Raw genomic sequence first — 27,496 nt, 5'->3', positions numbered from 1 at the left:
TTTCAAAGTTTTCCAGAGGAAGGGAGGGAGTGGTCACGTGTGGGTATTCTCAAAGCCTGATTGGTCCAAAGACTGAGAGCAAACTCTTAAATACTGGTGCCTTTCAATCCTGGCCCAGTTTCCTCTCAGTCTTTCTTGGTCCAAGAACTGTAGAGCAGTGGTCCCCAACCCCCGGTCCGCGGACCGGTGCCGGGCCGTGGAGTACCTGGCACTGGGCCGTGCAGCGGCCGGGGGACATGAACAGCTGCCCAAAGGTCCGCGCGCGCGCTGGTGGAATCCCCGGGCGCTGCTGGTACCGCCGCCACCGCCGCCCCCTGCGAAACCCAAGAGTGGCTCTTCTCCTGCGAGGCAGCTGGCTGAACAGCTGTCCAAAGGTCCGCGCGCGCGTTGGTGGAATCCCCGGGCGCTGCTGGTACCGCCGCCACCGCCGCCCCCTGCGAAACCCAAGAACGGCTCTTCTCCTGTGAGGCGGCTGGCTGAACAGCTGCCACCGCCGCGCGCCTTCCTGCCTCAGCCGCTCCGTCGCTTCCAAAGAACGGCGTCAGCGGCGGCAGCTTTACTTCTGAGGCGCTGCACACTTCCCCAATAGTCGTCACAGCCCAGGTAAGAGAACGGGAACTTCCCGCCTGGCTTCCAGCCCGCACCGAAAGGGGGCCGTTGGGGTTTTTTGTGGAGCTCGGAAAGACGCGCGTCAGCTGTGCGCGTCCGCCTCCTCGGGGCCACTTTTGCCCAAGCGCCCGAGGCAGCCAACCCTGGTAAGCAGGTGGTGGTTAACTGGCGCCTTTGCTGCAGGTTTTTCTGGAAGGGGCCACTGCCGCTGTCCGGAGGTGACCTTGAGCTGCTCGCTCGCTCTATGCGGGGCTGGTGGGGCTGTGACGCTCGGAGGTGGCGCGTGTGGGAGTGAGAGGCGCGGGGACTGGCTTTCTCCGGGGGGGGGGGAGGCGAAGGACCAGGCTGCAGCGCAAAGGCTCCTGGGCCGTGCGCAAAGGCTCCAGGGAAGAGAGCCCCGTGCGTCCCTGCGCGCGCTCAGCGGGCCACGGTAAAATTATCAAAGGCTGACTGGTCCGCAGCGATAAAAAGGTTGGGGACCACTGCTGTAGAGAATATTCCTGGTAGGATTTCTGTTTATTTCAATCTGGTCTCTCATTTGGTTTAATTGGGCATTTTAAAAGTTTTTCCTAAATTCTAAATTGTGCAGCTGCGGCCACAAGGGACAGTTCTCTGCCTCGGGTGGTTGGGGAGGGCCCTGTGGGGCATTTTGCCTCCCCCCCCCCCTGCGGGCCCGGAGCCTCAGCCCTATCCCCGGGATTGTGGGGGTGCCAGCTCCAGGATTCAGCTGCGGAAGGGGCAGCTCTCCTTTAAGGGAACGGTGGTGAAAGCAGCTTCGACGCCACGTGGAGCGCACGAGCTGCCAATTGATCTGGGCAGCTACCACTTTGACTGGTTCCTGCTTGACTTTGTGGGGGACGAGTGGGGGTGAGGAGTGCGTGCCTGGTTGCCGCGTGGCTCTCCTTGACATAGTTTTGAGCAGCATCGGCTCTTGGAAGCCCGGCTGAGCCGCTCAGGTTGCCTGCGACTCCTCGCCCACGCACAGAGCTCCGGCAGCCATTTTGGCTGCCGCCACGTGCGGGGGGCTTCTGATTCTTCCTGCGACAATCGTGAGGCCTGGCCAGGGGGCGTTTTTGGCCTAGTTCCTCCACAGTCTAACAGGCCCTGGTCCCAGCGGGGCCTACAGAGGCCTGTGTTTCCTGCTTCCTTCGTCAGACACGTGAGTAGGCTATGGACGAGGGCGCAGAGATTTCCCAGGGCCAGGTGGTGGGCCCGATCAGGGGTGGTGAAGACCTGGAATGGGGTGGGGCAAGGGGTTCCCCCCCGGGTTCTTTGGCTGCCCAGTGTCCATCTAGATCCTCCACCAGGGAGGAGGCCAGGTGGCACAGGGCAATTGAAAAGACATTTGCCAGGGCAGAGAGGCAGGCTAAGTCAGCCGAGCCCTCATCCCGAGAGAGGTCCCGTTCTCCTCTCGGGCCTATTTCTAGGGGGTTTAGCCCTTCTCCCTCGGTCTCTCCCGACAGGCCGCATGTCTGTTCCAGGAGGAGGGGATCCCCCTCACCCTCTCCCTCAGGTGATCCTTTGGAGGGTACGTCTAGGGGACCCTGCACTTCGCGCAGGTTGGCTCCTCAGGGGCCTAGTTCTGCTTATGGCGATAAGAGGATTTGGATCACCTCCCTGAAGGTCTTAAAAGACTTATTTCTGCAGCCATTTCGCGTGGCATTGCCCAGCGGGATAAGTGTTCTTTTTCTTCCAGGCATGGGGGTCTGGGCCGGACCCAGTATCGTGCTTCCTCTCCTTCCATGGTTAGCGAAGCCTCGGTCATGGGGGAGGAAAATCTCCAGGACATGGGTTTCTCGGAGGAGGATGCGGCCCCCTCAGATGAGCTGCCTGCTTTGGGCCTCTTTGTCCCAGCCATGTTTAAGATTCTCTTGGGCAAGGCAAGGAAAACTACCAAGATGGGGACTGAGGACCCTTCGGTGCCTCCACCTAGGGATCCTGACATGGCCATGTTTTCTGCCACGGCCATGAACAAGGAGGAGATTCCGGCTCGTCCCTTGTTTATGGAGGTCCTGACCAACCAGTGGGCGCGTCCCTCCAATTTCTCGACTCCTGGGAGTAATGACCGCCGGCACTATAATGTGGAGCAGACCTTTGCTCGGGCCACTCAGTTGCCGGCCATTGACACTCCGGTAGCCGCCCTGGTCTCCTCCTCTCCGGTGGTATCGGTTGATGCGGCAGATAAATTGAAGCCGGAGGATAAGCACGCTGAACTTACCTGGAGGAAGAATTTTAATGCCACTGCATAGGCTATAAAGTCCACGGCCTCGGCCTCCTATTTCTACCGGGCCGCGGTCATGTGGCTTAAGCAGCTCCAGGAACACATTCCCATCCAGGATAAGCGGCTCCACCAGGATTTAATCAAGATCATGGTGTCTCCCAGTTTTCTGCTGATGCGACCCTGGACACGGTCAAGTTTGCGTTCAGTGCTTTGGCCACTTCTGTCACGTCTCGCAGGCTCTTATGGCTGCGTCACTGGCATATGGATAACAAGGCCAAGTGGAATTTGGCGGCCGCTCCGTTCAAGGGGCCTAATCTTTTTGGGGAGGCTCTCGACCCCATTCTGGTCGAGAAGGAGGACAAAAAGAAACTTCTGCCATCTAACGCTAAGAAGCCCGAGGCTAGCTCTCATCCTTACCGTAGGCAGCAGTATAGGGCTACAGATTACGACTATAACCAGTGTTTTTCTTCCTTGCACTCTGACAGGCAGTTTCCCAGGTCGTCCTTTCAGGACAGAAACCATTTCCAGCACCAGTCCAGGCAGCCCTTTCGTGGAGGAGGCAGCCGTCCCTACCGCAGGGGGAAGTGACTCGAACCCGAGTCATCCCATCGGCGGCTGCCTTTCCCTCTATGCGGATCAATGGGACGAGATCACGACGGACACTTGGGTCCGAGCCACGGTTCGTCATGGTCTCAGGTTAGAATTTCTCTCCACCCCGCCGAATCTTCAGGTCATTCCCTCCGTCCCGGAGTCTGGAGTGCCGCCGCCTGATGGAACAGGCTATCGCCCACCTGCTCAACATTCAGGGGGTGGAGGCGGTTCCTCTAGAGGAACGGGGCCTGGGCCACTACTCCAACCTGTTCGTGGTTCTGAAGAGCTCAGGGGGCTGGAGGGCGATTCTGGACCTCAAGCGCCTGAACTGTTTCCTGGTGTACAGGCGATTCAAAATGTCCTCCCTCAAGTCTATCCTTCAGGGCATAAGGAAAGGGGACTTCTTGGCTTCCGTGGACCTCACGGAGGCCTATCTTCACATCCCTATCCTGCCCAGTCATCGCAGATTCCTGAGGTTCTCGCATGGGGAACTCCACTACCAATACAGAGCTCTTCCCTTTGGGCTGGCCTTGGCCCCCCGGACCTTCACGAAGATTCTGGGGGCCCTGGTGGCTCATCTACGCTCCATTCCTGTACGGCTTCAATGTTATTTAGACGATGTCCTAGTTCAGGCGGGGGTCTCTTCCTCAGGTCATTTCGGACCTTCAGCTCACCATCCGGAGTCTTCAGAGCCTAGGTTTTTCGGTGAACTTCCCCAAGAGCCACCTTTCCACCTCCACGCACATTCTTCACCTGGGGACGGTCATAGACTCTGTGTCGGGGGTGGTGCGTCTGTCCCAGGAGCGCCAGGGCAGCCTATGTCAACTGGCAGAAAGCGTTCGCGGAAGTTGGTTAGTTTTGATCCTCACTCTGTCGCAGTTATTGGGCAAGATGGTCTCTTGCATCGGGATTGTCCGGTGGGCCAGACTTCACCTTCGGCCTCTTCAGTGGGAGCTCATCCCCTTTCAAAGGGGGCAACTGAGCAATTCTCTTCGGACTCTCCGCCTCCAGGTGGGGGTCCAGGCCTCGCTGGAGTGGTGGCTTTCCCTGGCCATTCAGCCGGGCTGCTGCTTCTGGGAGCCGGACAGGGTGACCGTCACCACGGATGCAAGTCTGTTCGGATGGGGGGCCCTGGTGGGTTCCTGGATGGCTCAGGGCAGGTGGACGACCTCGGATCTCCGCCACAACATAAATTGGTTGGAGCTGAAGGCGGCCCGCCTGGCTCTGCGACACTTTCAGGCCTTGGTGGAGGGGCGTCATGTGCTCCTCCTGATGGACAATGTGGCCACCAAGGCCCACATCAGTCGTCAAGGGGGACCCACTCTCGGGCTCTCTGGCTAGAGGCTTTGAGGCTGGGCGCCTGGGCGAAAAGGCACCTGTTGTCGTTGGTGTTGGAGCACACTCTGGGCTCTCCAGCATCCAGGCGTATTGGCTGAGTTGGGCGACTCTGGACAACGGCGAGTAGCAACTCCATCGTTGTTTCGGGTGATCTGTCACAGGTTCGGCACTCCTCTGGTGGATCTGTTCGCCTCACCCGCGAACTCACAACTGCCCCGGTTTTTCACCCGTTTCCAGTCCAGGTCTGCGGAGGGCACAAATGCCCTCAGGAGCAGGTGGCCCTCGGGCCTTCTGTATGCATTTCCTCTCATCCCTCTCGTTCCAGGGACCATCAGGAAGGTGGTGGCGGAGAAAGCCCTGGTCATTGTGGTGGCCCCTTATTGGCCCAGGAGGCCTTGGTTCGCAGACCTCCCCTCCGTGGAGGATTCCATGGGAGGAGATGGTCTTGCAGCAGGGGGTCCTGCTTCACCCGGAGCCCCAGTGGCTCCATCTGACCACCTGGCTCTTAAATGGCAGCTACTGAGGGGGGCTAACCTGTCCTCCGGGGTCATTCGTACAATCGAGGCGTCTCGGCATCCATCAACGACCCGCATCTACAATTCCACCTGGGCGGCCTTTGTCCGGTGGTGTTCTCCTCTTGGCATCTCTCCCGACAAAGCCACTATTCCCAACGTCTTGGATTTCCTGCAGAAGGGCCTTCACAACGGGCTTTTGCAGAATACGTTGTGCCGCCAGGTGGCAGCTTTCTCTTCGGTCCTGGGGGGTGTGGGGTCTTCTTCCCTCTCCCATGTTCCCCTGATCAAGTGTTTTCTTAAGGGGGGTGGCTAATCTCAGGCCTCCCCCCGTCCACAGGTTCCCCATGTGGGATCGTCCCCTGGTTCTTAGGGGTTTGATGGGGGCCCCGTTCGAACCTCTCCGGTCTGTTCATTTACGGTTCTTGTCTCTGAAAGTTGCTTTCCTGATGGCAGTTATGACGTATTTCGGAACTGTCTTCCAGGGATGACCTTTGCCATTTTCACCAGGACAGGGTGGTGCTTCACCTTGATCCTACCTTCATCCCGAAGGTGAACACTCATTTTCATAGGGCTCAGGAGATCGTCCTGCCCGACTTTTGCCCGGGCCTGTCCAATGATAGGGAGAGGCTATGGCATTGGTTGGATGTGCACCATGCTCTGTGGATCTACCTCCGGCGGACCGAGGGAGTTCGTAGGTCAGAGGCCTTGTTTGTTTCGTTCCAGCCGGGAACGTTAGGATGTAGGGTGTCCTCGGTCACCATTGGCCGTTGGCTGCGTCAGGCCATTGCGGAGGCCTAGGGAGCGGATGGTTGTCTGGCCCCGTCGGGCATTATGGCCCACTCTACTAGAAGTGCCGCGACCACGGTGGCGTGGGCCACAAGAGCCCCTTTTGAGGACATTTGTCGGGCGGCCACTTGGGCTTCTCCGACGCCTTTCATCCAACATTATTGCCTGGATGCCTTTGCTGCAGCGGACGCGTCCTTTGGGCGGAGGGTCTTGCAGAGGGTGGCGGCTGATGCTCCCCTTGGGCCTTAGGGGTCTATTGTTCTCCCTCCCTGGGACTAGAAGCTTGGGTATGTCCCGCACGTGACCACTCCCTCCCTTCCTCTGGAAAAAGAACGTTGGTCTTACCTGAACGTGTCTTTTAAGAGGAAGGGAGGGAATGGTCACGACCCGCCCTGAGGTTTCCTTGTTGGGGCCCAGGGGAGGACCCGGGTGGTTCCTGGTGAGGGGGGGGGGTTGTTGTTGTTTTGTTGTTTCAGTTCTACCGTTTGCCTTTGAGGAAACTGGGCCAGGATTGGGAGGCACCAGTATTTAAGAGTTTGCTCTCAGTCTTTGGACCAATCAGGCTCTGAGAATACCCACATGTGACCACTCCCTCCCTTCCTCTTAAAAGACACGTTCAGGTAAGACCAACGTTCTTTCAACTAATCAGAGGTCAAGATAATACTATCCTTTCTTACATAAGAACTGTGTATAATATAATTGTTCAAATCCTTTTCTTACTGAGAAGAGTGCATCATGGAAATCCATCCCTTTGCTAAAGGATTACCAGATAATTTTGGTTGCAAAGTACATAGCTGGCTTGACAAGGGATCTAGGTTGTTGGAGGGGGGGGGCAGTGGTTAATTGCCTTGGAGAGATTGTTTGCTTGAGGCAAACAAATCAAAAACTACTGTTCAGGAACTTATTTCTCTTACACATACAGTTGTGTTTTTAAACATGAGAGGTTAAATGTATGTGTATCTGAAGGAAATGAAACAAATCCTGTAAAATAATTTTGGAATCAACTTTTGAAAAGCTCCAAATTGACCATAGAACAAATGAACCATCACTTTTAAATTCCCCTGTACCTTTTCTGTTGTAGTTTCTTTGTGTTTACCTTCCCCACCCCCGCTTGGCTTTGTGAGCCGCCCTGAGCCCCTCAGGGAATAGGGCGGCATATAAATAAAATAAACCTTCAACCTTTATTTTTAAATTTAAAAAGTAAAATATGCTAGTTTCTCTAAAAGGAAAATAAAAACTTCTGTGTAATTTGTCTCTGATAAATATCAGAAATATCATGAGGAATTCTTTCTTCAGGAAAGAATCAGACATTTCTACTATGTTTATCCAGAACGTAAGAGGGAAATTAATCTTTATTGATTCTTTTCATTTCATTGTCTGAATCAGTCATTCCACTTCCAAAGAAACTATACGGAATAAGGGAAAGTGGTAGAAATTGCTTCATTCTCATTTCAGTCAATAGATAATATAGTTTGACAAGAAAACTCTAATAAGACACTGCTTCCATGGATGTTAGTCTCCAAACCATTGTTTTCTGATGTAACATACAGAAGAGTACCCTCTACATGTATATAGTAAAAATGATATGGTATGTTAGCAAAATAAATATAAATAAATTATATTCATATGGATCCACAGATTCCTCTTATTTATCTATTTGTTAAATTTATTTGCAGCCTATCTTGCCATGTGGCTACTCTATCTCTTTGCCAGTTACCCTTCATGCTGCAGATTTTGCAATATTTCACATCTTTTTGTAAGTTCCTGTCTTTTAGAAGGAGCTGTTAGAAGGGGACAGTCATAAAACTATTTTCCTCTTTAAATATTTATGATCCAAGACCCTTTTGTGAAAGGAGCAACAATTAAGCTTCTTTGGTATCCGGTACACTAGTTCATTTGAACTCATATTTGTCCCTGTGCTATACTGAAAGCATGAGATAGTCTTTATAAATTGTTTCTGTATGCTTTCAAGTTTTGTGTTTCTTAAACAAAAATTGATATACTTTCACAAGCCACTTTTCAAACCCTACAGGGTCATTCTTGCATTATAATGTAGGGCTGTGCGCATGCTTTGGATTCAAAGGCAAAGGAGCGTTTTGGAGTGGGCAGGCTCCTTATATAGCACTTGTCTGCAACTCAAAGCAGCTGTGTCTTTTTCTGGGATTGCATGTCTGCTCCCTGCAGCTGCTGAACAGTCTTGGGAAAAGATCTATTTGGTCTCAGGGATTGCAGACAGGTGGTACATTGGTGCCCTTGCATGCTCCAAGTCACCCTTTTGCCTTTCAGTCTGAAGTATTATGCAACCTTATTATAATATGTATTTTAACATATTCCTCACAAATCAGTGAGGGATTACATTTGATGGCAGGATAGTGGTGGGGAAAGAAATGCTGGTAGCGTAAGTGTATTGGAAGCAAATCACTACCATGCAAATTTTCAGTCTCATTATGTGCCTTTTATGCAATTGAATGAATGTGCTCAGAAAAGCTAAACTCTAGATTACGTCTAAACTGTATGATTTAAAGTTTCTAGATTTTAAAAATGGCTTCCCATTCGATGGTGGCAGGGTAAAAACACAGAGAGATTCATGTAGAGTTAAATAATGTAATTAATGTAGACATACATATCTGAATGGCGATTGCATATCTGTACTTGAATTTCAGTCTCATTTATAAAAGCCATATAACATCACACAGGATACCATTAAAAAAAAAAAAAAAAACTACCCTAGCTGGTGTCTGTCAGACCTCCATAGTAAACCAAACAGGAAACACAACTAAGTGTACTAAATCTACTTTAATGAAGTCTTGTCATAAGACTACATTAACAGAATTGTGTAAGTCTGAAGTTACAAACTTTCCCTTGCCACATTTAGGGTGTTTTTTCCCTAAGTTTCTTTCTCTGAGTGTTAAGTGGCTGTAGGCTTCTTTTTTCCTGTCTGATTATTCCCTAGCCAGCATCTCTTCCCCTTGTCCCTCAAGATCATCCAAATATTCCATATCATTCACTAAGGGTAACGTAAATGTCAATTTTTAAAAAATCTATCTGAATTTTTTTAATAAGATACATATTTACTGTGTTACTTACAGTAGATAGAAATGGAACTGTCAGTACACATTGTAGCAGACAAAACAGGGCTCTGTCTCATTACATGGAGCGTGATGCGCATTTTTCAGTAAAAGTACTCTAAAACAGATTAAATTGCCCTGTAGAATAATTTGCTAGGGAGCGTGCCGTTTTTTTTTACTAGGAGCTTGAAATGCAGAGATGGATCTCTTTTTCATCTATTTCTCATTGCTATTGTTAAAAGACAACTGGGTTGGACAAATGGGAACAGGATAGACAATTAGGAAACTGAGATGATATTGAAAATTATCAGGTGGCTATATAAAAAAATACATCAAACTAAGGGAGATACCCAAGATAATCGCATTTGTGAAATAGTTATTGATGAGATGAAATTCTAGCAGTTTCAGGGAACATTTTTTTTATTGAGAGCTGCAATACACAATATGTAATAGCATAGTTTTGGTATAAGAAAACTACCTGAGCAAACTAATGTTCTGTTAGGGCTCTTGAGTTTCACTTGTAGTGAGAATGGTACATCCAGCATTATACAAACAGTATCCCACCCCACTTCATGTTTGAGACCTGTATTGGTACCCTACTTCCTCTCAATCTTTTGAAAGCACAGGCATGAAGAGGAATGTGTTGTGCTGCTGAACAGATAGTCCTTGGCTTACAACAGTTCATTTAGTGACTGTTCAAAGTGACAATGGCACTGAAAAAGTGACTTAAGACCATTTTTCACACTTATGACCATTGCAGCATCCCCGTAGTCATGTGATTTACATTCAGATACTCCACAACTTTTTTATATATATGAATGGTCACATTTTGTGACCGTCTGACAAGCAAAGTCAATGTGGAACCCAAATTCACTTAACAGCTATGTTACTAATCTAACAACTGCAGTGATTCACTTAAGAAATGTGACAAGAAAAGTCATAAAATGAGGCAAAACTCACTTAACAAATTTCTCAGCAACATAAATTTTGGAATTAAGTGTGGTCGTAAGCCAAAAACTATCTGTATATTATTCTGTCAACAGAACTGCACCATTTCATACAGCCTAGCTTCCTTAACTTAATGGTATCAAAAGAGATAAATTCCTGACATTAATGCTTAGGGAAGAAAATGGTTTTATTACTTAGTATGGTTTCTATCCTGGCAGGTTCTTGATAGTAAAATGTTTTGTCACAAGGGCTTGCTGTAGATTCTCAAGTTTTTAGAAAAACCCAATATAAGGTGTTTCAGATTATTTTTCCTTTTATTCGAAATGCCAGACATAAAAACAAGCAAGTTACTTTGGTTAAGAATCTAGTCTTGATTTCCTAATTGCATTCCTTTATAGATTTAGCAAGTTTATTTACTTCCAGAAATGTTAAACTTGGACCTTTCCACCTATGCTTTAAAAAAAAGGTATAAATTTTATGAAGATTTTAACATACTAAAATATAAACATGGGAATATATAAATAAGGTAGAAAATAGAAGGTAAAAGAAAAAGTAAAAAAAAACAGTACAGCTAGAAAAAGAAACAGGATAATTAAAGAAGTGATTTCTTTATAGCAGCTACAAACTTTCATTTTCATTAATTTTATTAATTGGGCCTTGGGCCATATCAAAGTGCAGAGTTCTAGAAACATTATTACTAAAATTTCATAAAAGCAAAAATAGAATTGGATAAAATACAATTTAGCTACAAACCTAATTATCATTACTCCCTCTTTAAAATTATATTACAAAAATTTCTCTGTCCCATACTCAACCTTTTTTTCATTCAGCAAATCCAGAAATCACCATTTTATTCTTTTTTTCATTTTCTGGAAGAAAAAAAAAGTCCATAAAAGGTTTCCAGTCTTGTATAAAATTACTTGTTTTACCCCTGGCCAGACAGATCCATTTTACCATTTCTACTAATCCACCTCCTCTTTTCCATTTCTAGATAAACATAGTTGGTTGAAGATTCTGAACTGTAGAGTGACCTAATCTTTCCTCTCTGCTTAATATAAGGTGACATAAGTATTTTCTGACTGGAATGCGTATGCACTCCATAATGTTGACTTAATATATATGAGCGCTACTTACTTTATAATTTAGGAAAATCTTACAAATACTGAGAGCAATTTTCCCTCTGTGAGTCTGGCTGCCAGCTGGTTCTACTCTAGTTGGTAAAACCTTTGATCTTTCATGCTCTTCTATCCCAGGAGGCTCATCTGTCCAACTATGTCCCACAACACATCTTCCTCTTTGGGTCTTCAACAGTCTTCTCTGAATTTACCTTCAAATCAACAAGGCTTCAATGTAGCTACTGCCCAATTTAAGTCCAGTTTCACAGCTCACGTTTTGTTTTTTGTTATTAATTTTACCTCATTTCTTTTTCAAGTTCTTCCCCAGTTCTTGAATTTTTAAGATAATGCATCTAATGCCAGTCTAGTATCTGGAGGCCCTCTGTTTTTCCCCTGCGGGAACACTTCCTCTATAACACTAAATCTCTCTCTTCCCATCTTTTCCTTATCAGAAAAACTAGCACAAAGTGTGTATTTGAATATATGAATAGCCAACAGAAAGCTATGGCTAAATTCAGGCTGTTGCACATTTGTTACATTCATTGTCTGATCCGAATACCCTCATGGCTTCTGAAACTTTGGATGCAATGAACATTTATGAGAGGTCTTTACTGAGACCATACTGATAATTTGCTACATCTTTTTACACAAAAATAACTTTGGATCAAAGAATGGAGTATTCCATAATAGTTAGTGGCTTCAATTTTTAGTAGTTTCAATATTTATTATGCCTAAGTGAATTACATTGTGTTATTTTGCCTCTTTTTTGACTCAGAGTTAATTCAAACACTGGAACTGGCAAACTTAATTAAACCAACATAATGGAATTGATCAAACCAGACTACATAAACACTTTTTAAATAAGAGTCCAAGCTTAATATTCATTTCGTTGCTCATAGACTGAAAGAGTTCAGAATTGGAAGGTATAATTCAAAATTCAACAAAAATGTATTAATTGGATTAATTTGGTTTCTGAGACCATGGCCCAAGTTACCAGGATGAGGGAGCCTGGTATGAGAAGGGCTACACCTTATAAGGATGAGTACAAAAGTCTTTTCTGCCAAAGACTGACAAGGTTGGTCATGGTATCTTTAAGTAAAATCCTAGGTGGAAGGAAACCAAAAATATGTAGGGAAAAATGCTTATTCACCCCAAGGGATTGCTCTTTACAGTGGCCTATTAAATCAACCTGTGAGAAATCAACAAAAAATATTCAAAATTCATGGCTTTCATTATCAAATATGGATGCATACATATGTATGTTTGAAAAGTTAAATATGCAAATACAACACTCAGGGGATGTGTGGGATGTAGACTAGAAATTCATTTAATGTTCAGTGTTTAGAATCATCTTGAAAATGATTATTTAAAAATGTTTTAATTGTTAAGATCATCTTCAGTTGCAGATACCTAAGAATGACACTAAGTATTATGATACATTGTTTTATTGTGTTTGTGCTTATATTGCAAATCATTACGAGTTTTTGAGAGTGTAATAGTTTAAGCATAATGAATGTATACATGTATACGTTACATTTATCTAACTAAATAGTTTTGATGCATGTAGAATGAAATGGGATATTACTATTTCTGAGTCATTATTGAAATATTCAGAAGAGGAAAATGGGAGCTAGGTTTTACAACCTATTATTTTTTAAATGTGCTTGTATAAATTTCCTTGCAAAGGGTTTTTTGTTTTGGATTGGGGCAGTACCAGGGTTGGGTATGTGTTTGCAGGACTCAAAATAGATTTTTGAGGAGGGCTAAGCATGTAGCAAAGAGTTAAAGTTTTGAAGTGAGGTCAGGAACTCTTCCGATGTGCTGGAAGCTGAGGAATAGCTGTCCTGGCTCTTCTTGATACAGGGAAACAGAATGTTATGGTGATTCTTCTCCTTTCTCCAAGGCCAATCTAATCATTATTAATAGGGAAAGGGGGTTGAGCCTGGAGCTTCTACTCTGTGGGGTTCCTCAGGACTGTATACTCTGTATTCCTAACGCATCGGTTCGGCCGTGTGCGCTAGTTGTTGTTACATTATCCATGTGTTGTCCTGCCATTGGGTTCTCAGCTTGTTTCACGGTTCCATCGCCACGGGAACCAACACTCCCCATTTATCCGGGCTTGTGACCGGCTATGGTTTCTCATAGACTTAGATGGTTTGGACACGTTTGCCGTATGGACAATAGCCGATTACCTTACCGATCGATTAACTCGCTGCGACCGGATGGGTGGAAAATCGCACTAAATGCCCCAAAGAAAACGTGGATATCCCAAGTGGCTCACGATCTTCAACCACTCCATTTCTCGATAACCGATGCCCAACAAGCCACCCTAAATCGGAATCAATGGCGTGCTGTAATCCGTGACGTCCTGCCCCTGGCCTTCACAATGCAACGGTCACTGCCTTATGGACGTTGACATTTACGAAGATTAAGTCCAAGTCCAAGTCCTGTATTCCTAACAGCTAAATGAAGCTAACTAGATGAGGTCATCCATTGAGATTTGGCATGGTATTACCAGTACATTACTAAGTCTGGAGTTCTTAGTGTCTGATGGCTGTGAAGGTCTGGATGGAGAATAACAGGCTGCATCTCAGTCTGGCATAACTGGGTAGCTATGAATTGGGGAAGATTAGGAAACTTTTCATCTTTTGCTCTGAATAGATTGCACTTCCTCAGACAGAACTGGTGTGCAGTTTGGAGGTCTTATTGTAATAATAGTTCCGCTCAAAGAGTAATTGGCAACTGTAGCCAGGAGAGGCTTTGCACAGATTTTTATAGATTTATTGTATTTACAGGTGGTTCTCATTTAATCATTCGGTGACCATTTGAACTTGGTATTGAATGACACTGAATAAGCAGCAGTTACAATTAGTCCTCATATTTGTGGCTGTTGCAACTTCCCATGGTCACATGTTCATGATTTGCAACCTTCCCTGCTGGCATCCAACAAACCAAGTCAATGAGGAAGCTGGCAGCAAGTCACATAAGGTTCTTACTTATGGGACTGCCGGAACTGTCATTGCTAAGCAGTGTGGTCACATTATTTTTTTCAACTTACAACCACATCTCTTAATGGAGTTTCTAGTCCCAATTAGCTTCATTAAGGAAAACTACTTGTATTTAGATTTATTAGCTGCCCAAGTCTAATGGATTCTATCTCGTGCCAATTTCACCTTTTTTCTATATGAGGAAACACTCCTCATAGTAATAGAAATGGGAGGTGCACTTCAGTATCCTGCCCATTTCCATTATGGTAATATACGCTAGTTGGGCCTGCCCTTGAAAAGTAATCAGAAGATGCATCTTGTCCAGAATGCAGCAGGATGCAGCATTTCAGCAATTCCAGGCATTTTGTAACACATTGTTGCCTGCCACTTGCGTTGCAGTAGTTTCCACTGGGTTTCAGATGCACCAGCTTCCACGAAGCTACCAAGTTAAAAGTGCTCGTTATTGCCTGTAAAGCTCTACATGGCATAGGACCATGTTACTTGCAAGGCCACTGATCTCCAATTGCTTGTGCTTGTTGTTTGTGCTTGTGTTGTTCCACCTGCACACTGGAGCATAAACAACCCCTACCACTTTGATAAAGCAATGAAGATATCTTGGGTATTTGAATGAGAATATTAAGCAAACCCTGGTGATAGATTTGTTGGATTTTTTTTTTTAAACTGACATCAGCTATGGAATGGTTTCAGGCCTTGGGTATGGGTATATGGATAATCTCAGGTATTTCTCTCACTGTTTTGAATTGTCTTGTAGTAGTAATTCATAAAGGGAAATTTCTGGTTGAAAATCTAACAATTATCTTTTCTTCTTTTAGCTGAAGATCCATCTGAAAGCTATGTGAAATTGCGAGATTTTGTATTAGTAAAATTGTGTCAAGATTTACCCTGCTTTTCTCCAGAGAATCTTCAGCAAGGCTTCAGTCAAGATATGGTAATAGAAGCTCAACAGAAGCTGAAAGTAAATAAGGTATTAGTAATATTTTAAATGTAGCCAATATTAACCAAATTGGTGTCCTGTTTGAAGACGTATTCTATATCCAACCTGGGACTTTGCTAAATAAGATTTTCGTTGATTTCTCTTTTCCTTTGCAGCTGCAGGAATGTAAAATGATAGAGGTATAGGCTATCCTCAACTTATGACAGCAGTTTCTGTTGCTAAGCATGCTCTCATCATCCCTAGGGCTGGCAATCCTTACAGTCCTGGTTGCTGCTGTTAACTGAATCCCATTATCATTAGGGGAGGCAATTTCTTGCCCACTCCCCACAACTAAAGTCAGTGGGGAAGCTGGCAGGAAGTTGCATGTCCCAGACTAGCAGGCATGGGGAGGGAATAAAGAGATGTGGGGGAGGGTCAGGGCAGGTTCACAAGAGCCACAGATCAGGAAAGGTACATGAGAGAGTATGCAAGAGTCATGGCCCAAGTTGGTGAGAGTATGAGAAAGGCATGACAAGGGTTGGGAAGAATACATGAGGCTCATGACTGACCAATGCAGTGCAAGTGCAGAAGATCTGCAGAAGGGAGCATGGATACTTATCCCAGTGACTTTTAACCTTCCCAGATTGATGGCTTTCCAATTGACTGAGTAAGCCAGCAGGGAAGATTGTGATCATGGGATTGTAAAGCACTGCAACTGGTTGCAAGTGTGAACTGCTTGCCAAGTGCCCAGATTGCAATCATGTGACCATAGGGGTGCTAGGATGGTCAGAATGCTGAGGACTGGTTATAACTACCATTTGTTCAGTGCTGTCATGACTTTGAATGGTCACTGAACGAATGGTTCTGGGTCTAGGACTATCTGCAAAGTGTCCTTAGATAAGGAATTATTTACAGAAGGACTACATTGTAACCAAAACTATATATGATCGTAATTATGTTGAAAACTATTTAGTACAATACAGCTTTTTTTACGGATAGGTTCTACAAACCCCATGTGTTTTAAGGTAGCTTTTTGAATTTTTAGACGTTTCTAGGTCAAGATACTATTTTTTTCCAAATTCATGGTAATATTTGTATTGGTTACCAACAGTCAATTTCAAATTATTGTTGAGATCTGACTTTTGTATAGTTATTCAATAAAGCCTTTGAGGGATTTAGGACACCAATTTTCTAGGGAGAAAAGGTTCAGAAGGCTTGACTATTTGAAACTTACAGATTTCAAAATGAAAATAAATCTTTTGCCTAGAACAAAAATGTGAGTAAATTGTAACACACACCTCATCTAACCACCCACCCCAGAATTATTTATTTGCTTATTAGAATTATGTGCCACTTTTTGATCAGGAGCTTAATGTCTGCTAACTTTTTCAATTTATATCTTGCTGAAGTTAGGTTTTGATATGTTTGAGTTTTATGTATTAATCTTACTATTTTAAACAACCTGGAGTTATGTAGGCTAGGTGGTATATAAGTACTATAAATGAATATCCAAGATTTGAGAAAGTTAGGTCTTTGAAAAAGGAGGATAGGTTAAAATGGATATGATGAATTGTACAGTGACTGCTGAAGTTTAAGGAATGGAAACAGTAGTCAAGAAGAAAAGATAATAGGCAAGATTTTTAACTTTGTACATTGGGAGCAATAATTTTGACTCTTTTTATCACATTTTTCCTTTTACTCTTAGCAACATACACGGCGAGTTTATGAAATTCTCCGGTTACATGCAACAGACATGAGTAATGCAGAACAATCCAGAAGTTTTCGATTGGATGTAAAAAGAAGATTGATGGGCCCATATAAGGTGGCTTTTCTATCATTTTAATTTTTTATTTGAATTTGTCATGAGGGGAAGGAGTGAATGAATATTTTGTCCACCACTCAGACTTTCCCAAATGCCAACTTTCTTTCCTTCTTTTTATTTTGCCTGAATATCCCTTCTCCAAGTTCTTTTAGTTTTCTGCTTCTGTTCCTGGTAAGGAAATCTCCAATTAATCTTTAATTTATTTTAGTAGAATACAAATCTATCATTTTAGCACAGTGTCAATGAACTGGCAGGAGGTGGTGAAATGTGGTAATGTTGTTCATATGTGTAAATGCTTTTGTTTTCTAGAAAAAACAGAGAGAGATTGCCAAGATGAGAAGATGTTTAAGACCAGAAGAGTTGACCAATCAGTTGAACCAAATAGACATAAATTTACAACATAAACAATTGGAAGAGACGTACCAGCAACTTATTTCAGATTATCGACGAGTCCTAGAACGACTTGCTCAGGTCTGAGGATTCTCTGTAAGAAACACGCAAACTTCTGCCTATTGCATTATGAAATACATTCATGATCACTGCTCCACTGCAAAATTTCATGTGACATTTTAATCACTTTCGAAATGACTGTGGTTTTCTGTATTTTGGATTTTTTATATTTTTGTGTTGTAGATTCTAAAAACCAGTACTTCAATTTACTGGTACTTTGCTGAAATAAAGGAAGTAGATTACAAGCATTAAAAAAAACTGGTCTGAATCCCTGCATAGTATGTGTATGCTTACCAATTGAGATGATTTAACAAGATACCAAAGTACAATGGCCTAAATATTAATACTCTGTGAAATGATGCTCAGTAATAATGAGTAAAACAAATAATGGTTTGCATCAAAAATTGAACTCCAGGAAGGAAAAATAGTTTTATTTATTTAAAACACTTATATAACACTTCGAATTAAAAATATCAAAGCAGTTAATAATTGCATTTTAAAGAGTCATAAATAAATGACAAGCTAATATCAGTTAAGCATCTTTTTCATTAAACAATCAAGCCTGATTCGGGCCAGTCCCGACGTATATAAATTCTCAGACTTTAGTTCATCTAAACACAGTGAAATTCTCTCTATACAAATTGCAGAGACAGATTGCACTCCTACTAAAAAGAAGTGCCCATAGACCTCTGTAAAAAAGATTACCTGCCTATTAGCGCTAGTTAGTAAATTATTTCTAAAGCTTATGTCTTAATGTCATGGTCTGGGACAACAGTGAATTTTTCCAAGTGTAGCTCTCTGTCAAAGTCACACCAACAGCATAATATCAGATAGGCCAGGAAATCGCGAAGGACCCCAGAACAATAAAAATTGCAAGCCCTCTTTCACCTTTGAGAATATTAGGATCCATGATCCAAATCACTAAAATCTACAGCATTTCATAATAGTAAATGGTTTGACTGTCATGTAGAACTTTAGGTGCAACATAGAAAGGCACGGTGGGAAATTTAAAGACTAAAATTTAAAGTAGCGCACCCCCCCCCTCAAATGTATGGTCTCTGTCGTTCTAATGGACCCAATGCTTAAGAGTATAAATTGTGATGAATTGGTGTCCCAAACTGAATAAAATTAGCACCTAACTACATTTAATGACTGTTACCATTTGTGGCTGAAGCTCACAGATTACAGATAGTTTGCTACTTTCTTCCAGGAGTTAAAATTTAATGGTCAAAATTTGGTATAAATATGAAGTCCATTTGGGAACTAAAATTTTGTTAACATTATTTATAGATGCACCCCATGAGAGAGCAGCAGATTCTGCTTGACCTTCTATGTCAAATCCTTGCCTTAAAACTAATTTAGCTTGATATGGCCTGAATGGTAGATTAGCAGAACTAGGAAAGCCACAACATAATTTCCTTTGGATTGCTTTTTACCCAACAGTATTTGAAATTATTTGCCAGTGTTAGGTGGGTCAATCCAATCCAGCTATTAGCTACAAAGTGTTAGTATATTTCTGATCTCAGTTCAAAATCATGTAGAACTTTAGGTGCAACATAGAAAGGCACGGTGGGAAATTTAAAGACTAAAATTTAAAGTAGCGCCCCCCCCCCCCAAATGTATGGTCTCTGTCGTTCTAATGGACCCAATGCCTAAGAGTATATAAAATGTGATGAATTGGTGTCCCAAACTGAATAAAATTAGCACCTAACTACATTTAATGACTTACCATTTGTGGCTGAAGCTCACAGATCACAGATAGTATTAAAAGTTTGCTACTTTGGCATTAATTGCCAAAATATGGCAATTAATATACTTAAACTCATTTGTAATTTGGTTGGTAATTTGCCTGGCAATGGAGGGACATTAGAGACCTTGTTCAGGTGCCTCATCTTCCTAGTAAGATTCCTCAAAGTAGCAGGAAGGACAATTTCTTGATTGTATTGTGTTGTATTTCATGTGACTGTGGAACTTCACCCCCAAGAACAAGAGCTTAAACTCAGATACTCTTCAAAAAGTTTGTAGACCTGGTGGTTTGTAATTCAATGTATTTTAATTACCGGTGTGTCTCCTCTCCTGGTATTATAGTAAATTTGTGGCAGCTTACTTCCACACAAATACTTTAATCTCTGTAACAATATTTTGTATGTTATCATTTGCTTTGCACAGTCCTTATCACCCAGAAAGATGGAATACACAACATCAATAAATGCAATTTCAAAACTTTTGGGGCAATGGCAGGAGAATGTACAGAAATCCATCATGCAGTGATAGTTGGCAAAAAGATTTTTGGAAGTGGTTTGCCCTTGCCTGATACCTATAGTTGAGAGAGGACTTGCTATAAGGATCACTCAGCTGGCATGCTTCCTACTTCTACCCTGATGCCTTAACCACTGTATTAAACTGGCTCTTAAGTCAATCAATCAATAAATCAATCATCATCATCATATGGCATTCTTCAAAGAAAAAACAGAAAGTCCACTTGCCTCTTGAAAAAGCCCCTTTGGGACAACCATGACCTAGATGACTGAGAATCTCCATAGACATTTAAGTGTACAACAGTTGCAACCCCTTTTGCATTTAGGCAGGCGTCTTTTCAGCAGGAGTCTTAATGGAAAGGAGAAGAATACATGTCAGAGTTGGTAAGGACGTGTGTGTGTATCCTGTAGACAGATATAGATATCAGGACAGAAACCCAATATTTTTACTGTTGCCTTTGTTATATTTGTGTTTTTTATTTGTGCTGATAAATAAATAAAGGGAGACTAGTATAGATCTATTTCAAGCTATTTACCTCTCATCAGCTAGCCATACCCTTACTGGGATTAAAACCTGTGCTGTATTGCATCTTAGGCAAATGTCTTAACCATTATGCCACAGGTCTCCTCCTTATCAGCTGAAGCCAGGGAAGAAGGTATATATTTAGTGTCACAACCCCTGGTAAGCCCCAGCACATGTTCGAATCCCAGTAAGGGTATGGCTAGCTGATGAGAGCTAAATAGCTTGAAATAGATCTATACTTTATTTATTTATCAGCACAAATAAAAAACACAAATATAACAAAGGCAACAGTAAAAATATTGGGTTTCTGTCTGTATGGTCTCTTATGACGAGCCGATTGACAGATGATGGAAGCAGTTAGCTTCCTCCCATAATTGGGGAGGAAAACCTCCCCATAATTGGGGAGGTGTGTGTGTGTGTGTGTATATATATATATGTATGTATGTATGTATGTATGTATGTATGTGTATGTATGTATGTATGTATGTGTATATATATATATATATATATATATATATATATATATATATATATATATATATATATATATATATATATATATATATATATATATATAGACAGATAGATATACATACACACGCATTGTTACCAACTCTGAAACGTATTCTTCCCCGTTCGTGTGTGTGTACAGAAAACCCAAGTTTGTCTTTTTTTCTGCAACTTGATACCGCAATTAACGTCTCTGTTCTTTGTCTAAGGAGATTTTCAGGCATCTGGTCTGGTGGTTGTCCCAAAGGACAACCTTAGCATATTTTGTTTCAAACGGCAAGCACCTGGACTTTCTCGGGTTTTCTTTGAAGACGTTTCGCTTCTCATCCAAGAAGCTTCCTCAATTCTTCAGAGAAGCGAAACGCCTTCAAGGAAAACCCGAGAAAGTCCAAGTTGCCTTTTGGAAGGCAACCCCCCACACCCCCACCCCAACTTCGCGCTCCCTGCTTTCCAAGCAATCGTGTGAAAGGAAGACGAGCAATCGCCGAGAAAGGGGCGTGGCTTCCTCTCGGCACCTCCCCTTCCCTTTCGCGCGCCCGTTTTTGCCCCTTTCGCTGAATTGCCGGCTCCGTGGCGGGCCATGGGTGGGAGTGTAACGCCGCTCCCACGTGACCGGCGTGTTCATGCAAAATGGCGGCGCCCAGGGGTACTGTTGGTATGTTGCGGCTGTTCACGGGTAAGTGCCTTCTGCCGTTGCCTCGGAGCCGACTGCGAAGAGCTATACCACAAGCGAGGAGAGCGGATGCCTCGTATGCACGCCTGCAAGCTGACTTATAATAGCTTTTCTGTCTAGAAGGAAGGGCTCGATTTAAAAGTCTTTCTCCTTTTATTTAGTAATGCTATTATTTTAGAGAAACTCAGAATTTCCTAATCATTGTCGGGGGGGGGGCGGAATCCAAAGAGTTACCACAAAAGTAACTGATGTACTGTACAACATCCTCTTCTTCCTACGGTGAAAGTTTTGCTTGAAATTTGCTGCTGGAATTATACCTTAAGCATGCTTTCTTGTTATTTGTGCTCCATTCTGAGTGTAGAAAATATGGTAAAGTATCCTGTAACTTCATAAACGGAAAATATGTTTTCATCTGAATTGAAGTTTGCAAATCTTGATCGGTGTCTGGTTATCTAAAGTATGAATGATTGGTGAGATACACGTACCTAAAATACTTTAGCTCCCGTTTGCTCAAATGCGATTCCACTTCGTGTTGCATCAACAGATTTTGTTTAGTATAAATAGCTGATTTTCAAAATTTAAACAGGATTGGAGTTGGTTAGTACCTGAAGGAGGAACGACCAGTGGCAAACTGCTTTCATATTGCTGCCAAAAATCCCATGTTCTACTGTATCTATGAAATCACCAGGAGTCAGATTTGACTTGTAGGAGTGGTTGCCTTTATAGACAAGTATATTATATTCTTGGACTGCCACTAAAGACTCTTATTTCTAGATAAGTATAGGCAATTGTAGCCAATGTATAAGTATAAGCAATTGTAGCCAATGTATCTCTTTGCAAAGTCTAACTTTTGTTGGATTGAAAGTTATGTATAATAGTTTGAAAGAGAAGTTTTATGATGAACCTGGATACTTTTTCTTTAAGAAAGCAAATGTGAATATAAATTTAAAGCAAGTTGTCTGTCTAAACTCTGGCACAGCCTGTCTACGGGAATATGATTGATTGCAATATTGGAGTAGATTGTAAATGTTCTGATTATGCATTGGAACAGTTTTCAAGGATTAATAATTTCCTTAGAATAATATTCTAATTTCCTAATAACAAAAATCAGGATAATACTCTTTGAAACACATCTTAATGGTCATGAGAGCCTGCAGTATCCTTATATGCACTGATTTGCTGATTTTAAAAAGCTAAATCATTATGAAGTAGGCACTCTCCGCATCTTCTGATAAGTGGCTCTCAATCTTTTAAAATATTCTGTTTCAGACAAAAACTCGATTTATATTTTAAATTCAAAAACAAATAGGAAGGCTATAGTTGTATTTGTGTCTCCTTGAAAGTTCAGATGTTGACCTGTAAAAAAAAACAACAATTGTGTTTACAAGAAGCCGTTTAATGTATCACTTCTTCCTTCTATATTCATGCTAGTAAAGCATGTTTATTTCTGTTTCTGAGGGAATAAAGGTTATTTAATGAGCTGCCAACTGATAGTTAATATGCTAGTATGTATTTCCAGTCTATGTTAACGAGTTGAGTGCCCATATTAGAGTATAGAACATAGAATCATAGGACTGGAAGGGACCTCAGTCTTCTAGGCAGGACAGCTTATACCAGGGGTGTCAAACTGGCGGCCCACGGGCTGGATATGTCATACACAGGCTATGCCCACTTCAGCTCTGTGAAAGGAAAAAACGTTGTGAAATGTCATGTGACAGCAATGTGGTGCCGCAAATTTGACACCCGTGCCTTATACCATCTTGGTTGTCCAGTCTGCTTTTGAAAACATCCACTGAAGGGGTATCCACAAATCTGGGAAGCAAACTATTCCACTGATTATTGTTCCCACTGTTAGAAAAGTTCTCCTAGATTGCATAGAATTTCTGTCGGAACCCAGAATATGAACTTAAGGCAGAGCTTACTTTTGGCCATTTAAACATGCAAACCTGTATGTACATAGAAATAGATTGCATTTGTCGTTATGTATTCTGTACTCTTGCACTGGAAAAATAGAATCCCTCTGATGAACTGATAATTAACGATAACAATTAACAACAATAATAAACAAGAGAATAGGAATATTGGCCTAACTGTGAAATCATTCAGTGCAACATTAAAAGAGAAATAAAGTTGCAATAACATTGGAGTGTATTTATACAAATGAAATAAAAAGGATGGAATTCAGCAAAAGGGAATCTGGCTTCCCCGTTGACTTTGCTTGTCAGAAGGTCTCAAAAGGTGATCACATGACCTTGGGACACAGCAATGGCCATAAATATGAACCAGTTGCCAAGCATCTGAATTTTAACCACATGATCATGGGGATGCTGCAAAGGTTATAACTGAATAACCGTCATAAACCACATTTTTCAGTGCTGTTGCAATTTTGAACTGTCACTAAATAAACTATTGTAAGTTGAGGACTACCTGTACTTAAATCTTATTGTAGTACCATGTTGTGTCTGATCTTTTTAAAAAATTTATTGTTTTAGCATAAAAGATAAAATACAAAACAGTAAAACAAACAAAACAAAAAGCACATATTCAATCCTAACAACAACAACAAAGAAAAAAAACACCAGTGTGTAATAAAACAGGAAAAAGTGGTCAATTAAATTTAACATTTAACATCTAGGATCCACTCTGGCTGTGTTGTGTTTGATCTTTTTATAAGTAAAAATAATATACCTATATCTACATCTCTTATCGGATTATTCTTTTTTCAGGAATCCTTCTCTAATCTAATAATTTGCACTGTTTTCATTCTGTTGATGATGGATTAGAGGATTAGAGGAAGGTTTGGCAACCGATGGGCCACATGCAGCCAGCAGGTGTTTCCTCCAATTTTCCCTAATCAACTGGGAGAAGTGAACAAAAAGTCTGCCTTCCTTCCACTAATGGGAGCAAAGAAGCAGCAGTCTTAAGTAGAATTGTTGGGAGGAAGGACACCCAGCAAGGCTTTTCCCTATTTCTTCCATGATCCTGAGGTTGGGTTCCCTCATCACCCTAAGCCATGGTTCGTTGAGCAAGCCATAATACCTCACTTAAAACAAAATACTGAGCGGTAGACAACAGTTAAATGTTCATAAACACAACACCTGGATTTACAATTTGTGCTAAGTAAACTAACATAAGCGGCATTATTATTGTTCTGACCTAGACTTCCTTAAAAAGCATGAAGCAGAGTCTTGGTCCCGGTAAAACCTCTTTTATTTACAGGACTGGGAATTCCTTTCATTCACAGTCAGCAAGGCTTGGCAAACAGTCGTTCAGAGGAATATTTATCAACACGAACCTTATCTCGCTTGGAGAACTGTCAGACAACTATTTTCTAAAAGCAGGGCAAGGCAACACTTGGCACAGAGTCTCTTATAGTCACAAACACAACCTGAAACGACCGAAGGAACAAATTGTTTTCTGCAAAAACTCCCTCCCCATTCGTTCCTCTTTTGTTTCCTATGGGAGGGGCCAATCACCTCCCAATCCAATCACCTGTGGCTTTGCTCCCAAGTCGACCCTGCTTTCTTAGTTATTCTTGTCTTCTGGCAGCTCTGTGCATGTGCACACTGGGAACAGGCTCCAGCTGTTCCTCTGCTTCACTGCTGTCTAGCTCCCTCTCTGCTTCCGACGCAGAGTCCTCGTCTGAGCTTTCCTCAGCTCCCAGGACTGGCCCATGTTCCTCCCCAACCTCCTCGCTGTCCGATTCTGCTGCCAGCTCTGCTGGCCGCTGGAGGGCCACAACAATTATTACATCTGTGAGAGGGCCACAGGGTTGCTTATTCCTTACTCTTGTTAGTTGTGATAGAGTAGAAATCTTGAGAGAGAGAAAGGGAGGGGTTGCTAGAAGGGCAGAAAACGTCTCACTGCTTCTTCAGTCATCCAGCGCAATAGCACAGTTTCCATTAAATTTAAAAGCAGTGAACTCACATTAGGGGAGAGGAGAAAGCCATGAAAATTCCTCACTGCATCCCAGCATGCCTGCTGCTTATAATCCAGACAAAGCATAATCCTGAGCAAAGCTTTCTTGGATGAATAAATGGGGGACCCGAGTGCTAGATACCACTTGGGCACCTTTGGATAGGCAACCTTCAGTTTCTCAATGCATTAATGGAATTTGGTGGCAAATTAAAAAAAAATGACCATTTCCCCTGTTTTTTCTTAAATGAGAAAATAAAGGCAAGCCTTTGGAAGATTTAACAGATTAATTTTATTTCATTAAAAAAGTAGACTAAACATAGCAGGAAAAAAGAAAAGGCATGCGTGTGATAAAATCCCAACCCTGTTTTTATAGTGACATCGCTACCCTACTTGCTGCCCTAAGTGGCCCAAAAATGAAATAGAAAAAGAATGCAGTAAAACCAAAGGGAGACACGATCCATAACCTCAAAATAATTACCCTCCTCTAGTTTCAGGGAAAATTGGATGTTAGTTTGGGGAAAACAATTTCTTCATTTTGAAAAAATAAAGATGGTATTTTAATTATCATTATGAATTGTTTTGCTTTTAATAAATGTGCTGGGCATGGGTTTTATATCTGTGCTGGATATTCCATTTATTTGCCAACCTCACCAAATTGGAATTGAAAAGTGCATTTCACAAAACCGAGAAGAGGAACAGATGGTGATGTTTGACTGTCAACTCCTTAGTCTGTATCTTCCTGTTATTGCAGGCTGTGGAAAGAAGACCTTTAGTTAAAGCAGTGCACTAATTTCATTTGTTATCAGTTACAAGCTTCTGAAAGGGCTTTCTGATCACTACTGTTATTCGGTGGCGCCTAATTTTTCATCGGTATTAGACAGGCAGACTAACTGGATCTGAGCCCAAATTTACTGTTGTAAGTGATGAACGTGATCCCTTGTGTTAAGGAATTCAGGGGTGAATATTGGAATTCACAAAGGAATTGGAAGCAAACTGTTCAAGGCTCAGCTCTCATTTCCAACCTTCTCTTTGTAGCTGTTACGCATTATGTTACAATCTTGATTTATAGTACAGGATGAAATCCTTTTTTCAGGTGTTAGTTAAGTCTCTTATGTAAAATAAGTACAACCCATTAAATGCACACTGAGTCTTGATTGCTGTTTAGAGATGATCTGACAACAGTGACTAAAGAAAGCAGAGCTTATTTATGTCAAAAACAATTAATGACAACATTAACAGAATAATTTTGATCTACCCATTTACAAGGCTCTCATTCCTTTTGAAATCCAGGTAGCTATTCAGATTTCAAAGTTGAGGAACTGTTGTATGATTCTTAAATTATACACGTTGAGCACTGAGGCCAAGTAGGATAATCTATAATAGAAGAAGATGTGAATACATTTGGATGCATAATATCTGAGGCCTTTCACACATGATTATTACTTTTATATTGCCGTAGTTAATTTTTTTCTGGGTTGAGGGAAGTTGTAGAAAAATGTTATGAAAAACAACAGAAGCAACAACTGCATATCTAAATTAGAAATAATAGCAGAAACAATATCAAAAATAACAACAAAGAACGAACAAACAGTATCAATAGCCTACCTTGGGTGTTAAGTTGCATACTGTCCAGTAGTTGACTGACTATATCTGGAACCATTTGTTAATGGGATAAGATTATTATGTCATGTCTGGATGTGCTTGAAGGAAAAAAACAACAACCAGAATGCAGAATTGCATAGTTCAGGTTCACTAAAATGGAGCTGCATCCAGGTTTACAAAGCAGTGATGAGATAAGAAAATAATAGGTTATCTTTTTTTGGTAAGGTTTGTGGTGAGCTGCCTTGAGTGAGAATATGCCAGTAGAATAGTTAATGAGGAAGAAATTTAAGTTTCTGTAAGTAGAAATCCAACTTGTAGTTTGAATCTACATTCATGTACAAAGTATGAAAACAAATATTTTCTTTTTCCAGTTTTCAAAAAAGTTGTTTTGTTTCATAATGTAATAATGGAAGATCAGATGAAGTTCATAAACAAAAATACTTTTCTTCAATTGTTTATTAATAGCAGGATCCCATATGTCTTCTCTATGTTATCCAGAATCTTGCTAACTACATAGAAAAGGCTTCTCATCTTTTTAGTAGTTTTTTTCTTTATGAAATAACTGTTTAGGCTGCAGTTTTAATTATTTAAAAATATTATAATGAAACAGGAAATTGATAGAATGAAA

General features: G+C 42.2%; 2 protein-coding genes and 1 long non-coding RNA gene across 4 annotated transcripts in view; 2 read left to right on the top strand and 1 right to left on the bottom strand.

Moving 5' to 3' along the window:
* Window positions 1–17,642, top strand: part of HAT1 (histone acetyltransferase 1) — a 36,261-nt gene extending 18,619 nt beyond the window's left edge. For both annotated transcript variants that reach the window (XM_014054182.2, XM_014054183.2), the window contains exons 9-11: window positions 15,012–15,163; window positions 16,818–16,934; window positions 17,244–17,642. In XM_014054182.2, coding sequence (XP_013909657.1) covers window positions 15,012–15,163; window positions 16,818–16,934; window positions 17,244–17,411 — 437 coding nt within the window. In that variant the 3' untranslated portion in view covers window positions 17,412–17,642. The remainder of the gene's footprint in view (window positions 1–15,011; window positions 15,164–16,817; window positions 16,935–17,243) is intronic.
* A 3,578-nt stretch (window positions 17,643–21,220) lies between these two features.
* The window catches only part of METAP1D (methionyl aminopeptidase type 1D, mitochondrial), an 80,553-nt gene continuing 74,277 nt past the window's right edge, over window positions 21,221–27,496 (top strand). Inside the window, exon 1 of the mRNA XM_014054184.2 lies at window positions 21,221–21,351. Coding sequence (XP_013909659.2) covers window positions 21,306–21,351 — 46 coding nt within the window. The 5' untranslated portion in view covers window positions 21,221–21,305. The remainder of the gene's footprint in view (window positions 21,352–27,496) is intronic.
* Window positions 25,657–27,496, bottom strand: part of LOC148049358 (uncharacterized) — an 80,965-nt gene continuing 79,125 nt past the window's right edge. The window contains exon 6 of the long non-coding RNA XR_015695902.1: window positions 25,657–26,640. This is a non-coding gene — a long non-coding RNA (uncharacterized LOC148049358). The remainder of the gene's footprint in view (window positions 26,641–27,496) is intronic.

Source organism: Thamnophis sirtalis, unplaced genomic scaffold (genome assembly GCF_051295495.1).
Source record: "Thamnophis sirtalis isolate CommonGarterSnake01/CBP01778 unplaced genomic scaffold, rThaSir2_p1.2 scaffold_1, whole genome shotgun sequence".
Classification (NCBI taxonomy): Eukaryota; Metazoa; Chordata; class Lepidosauria; order Squamata; family Natricidae; genus Thamnophis; species Thamnophis sirtalis.
Note: the sequence above shows the minus strand (reverse complement) of the source record. Positions and strands in the feature narration are given on the sequence as shown.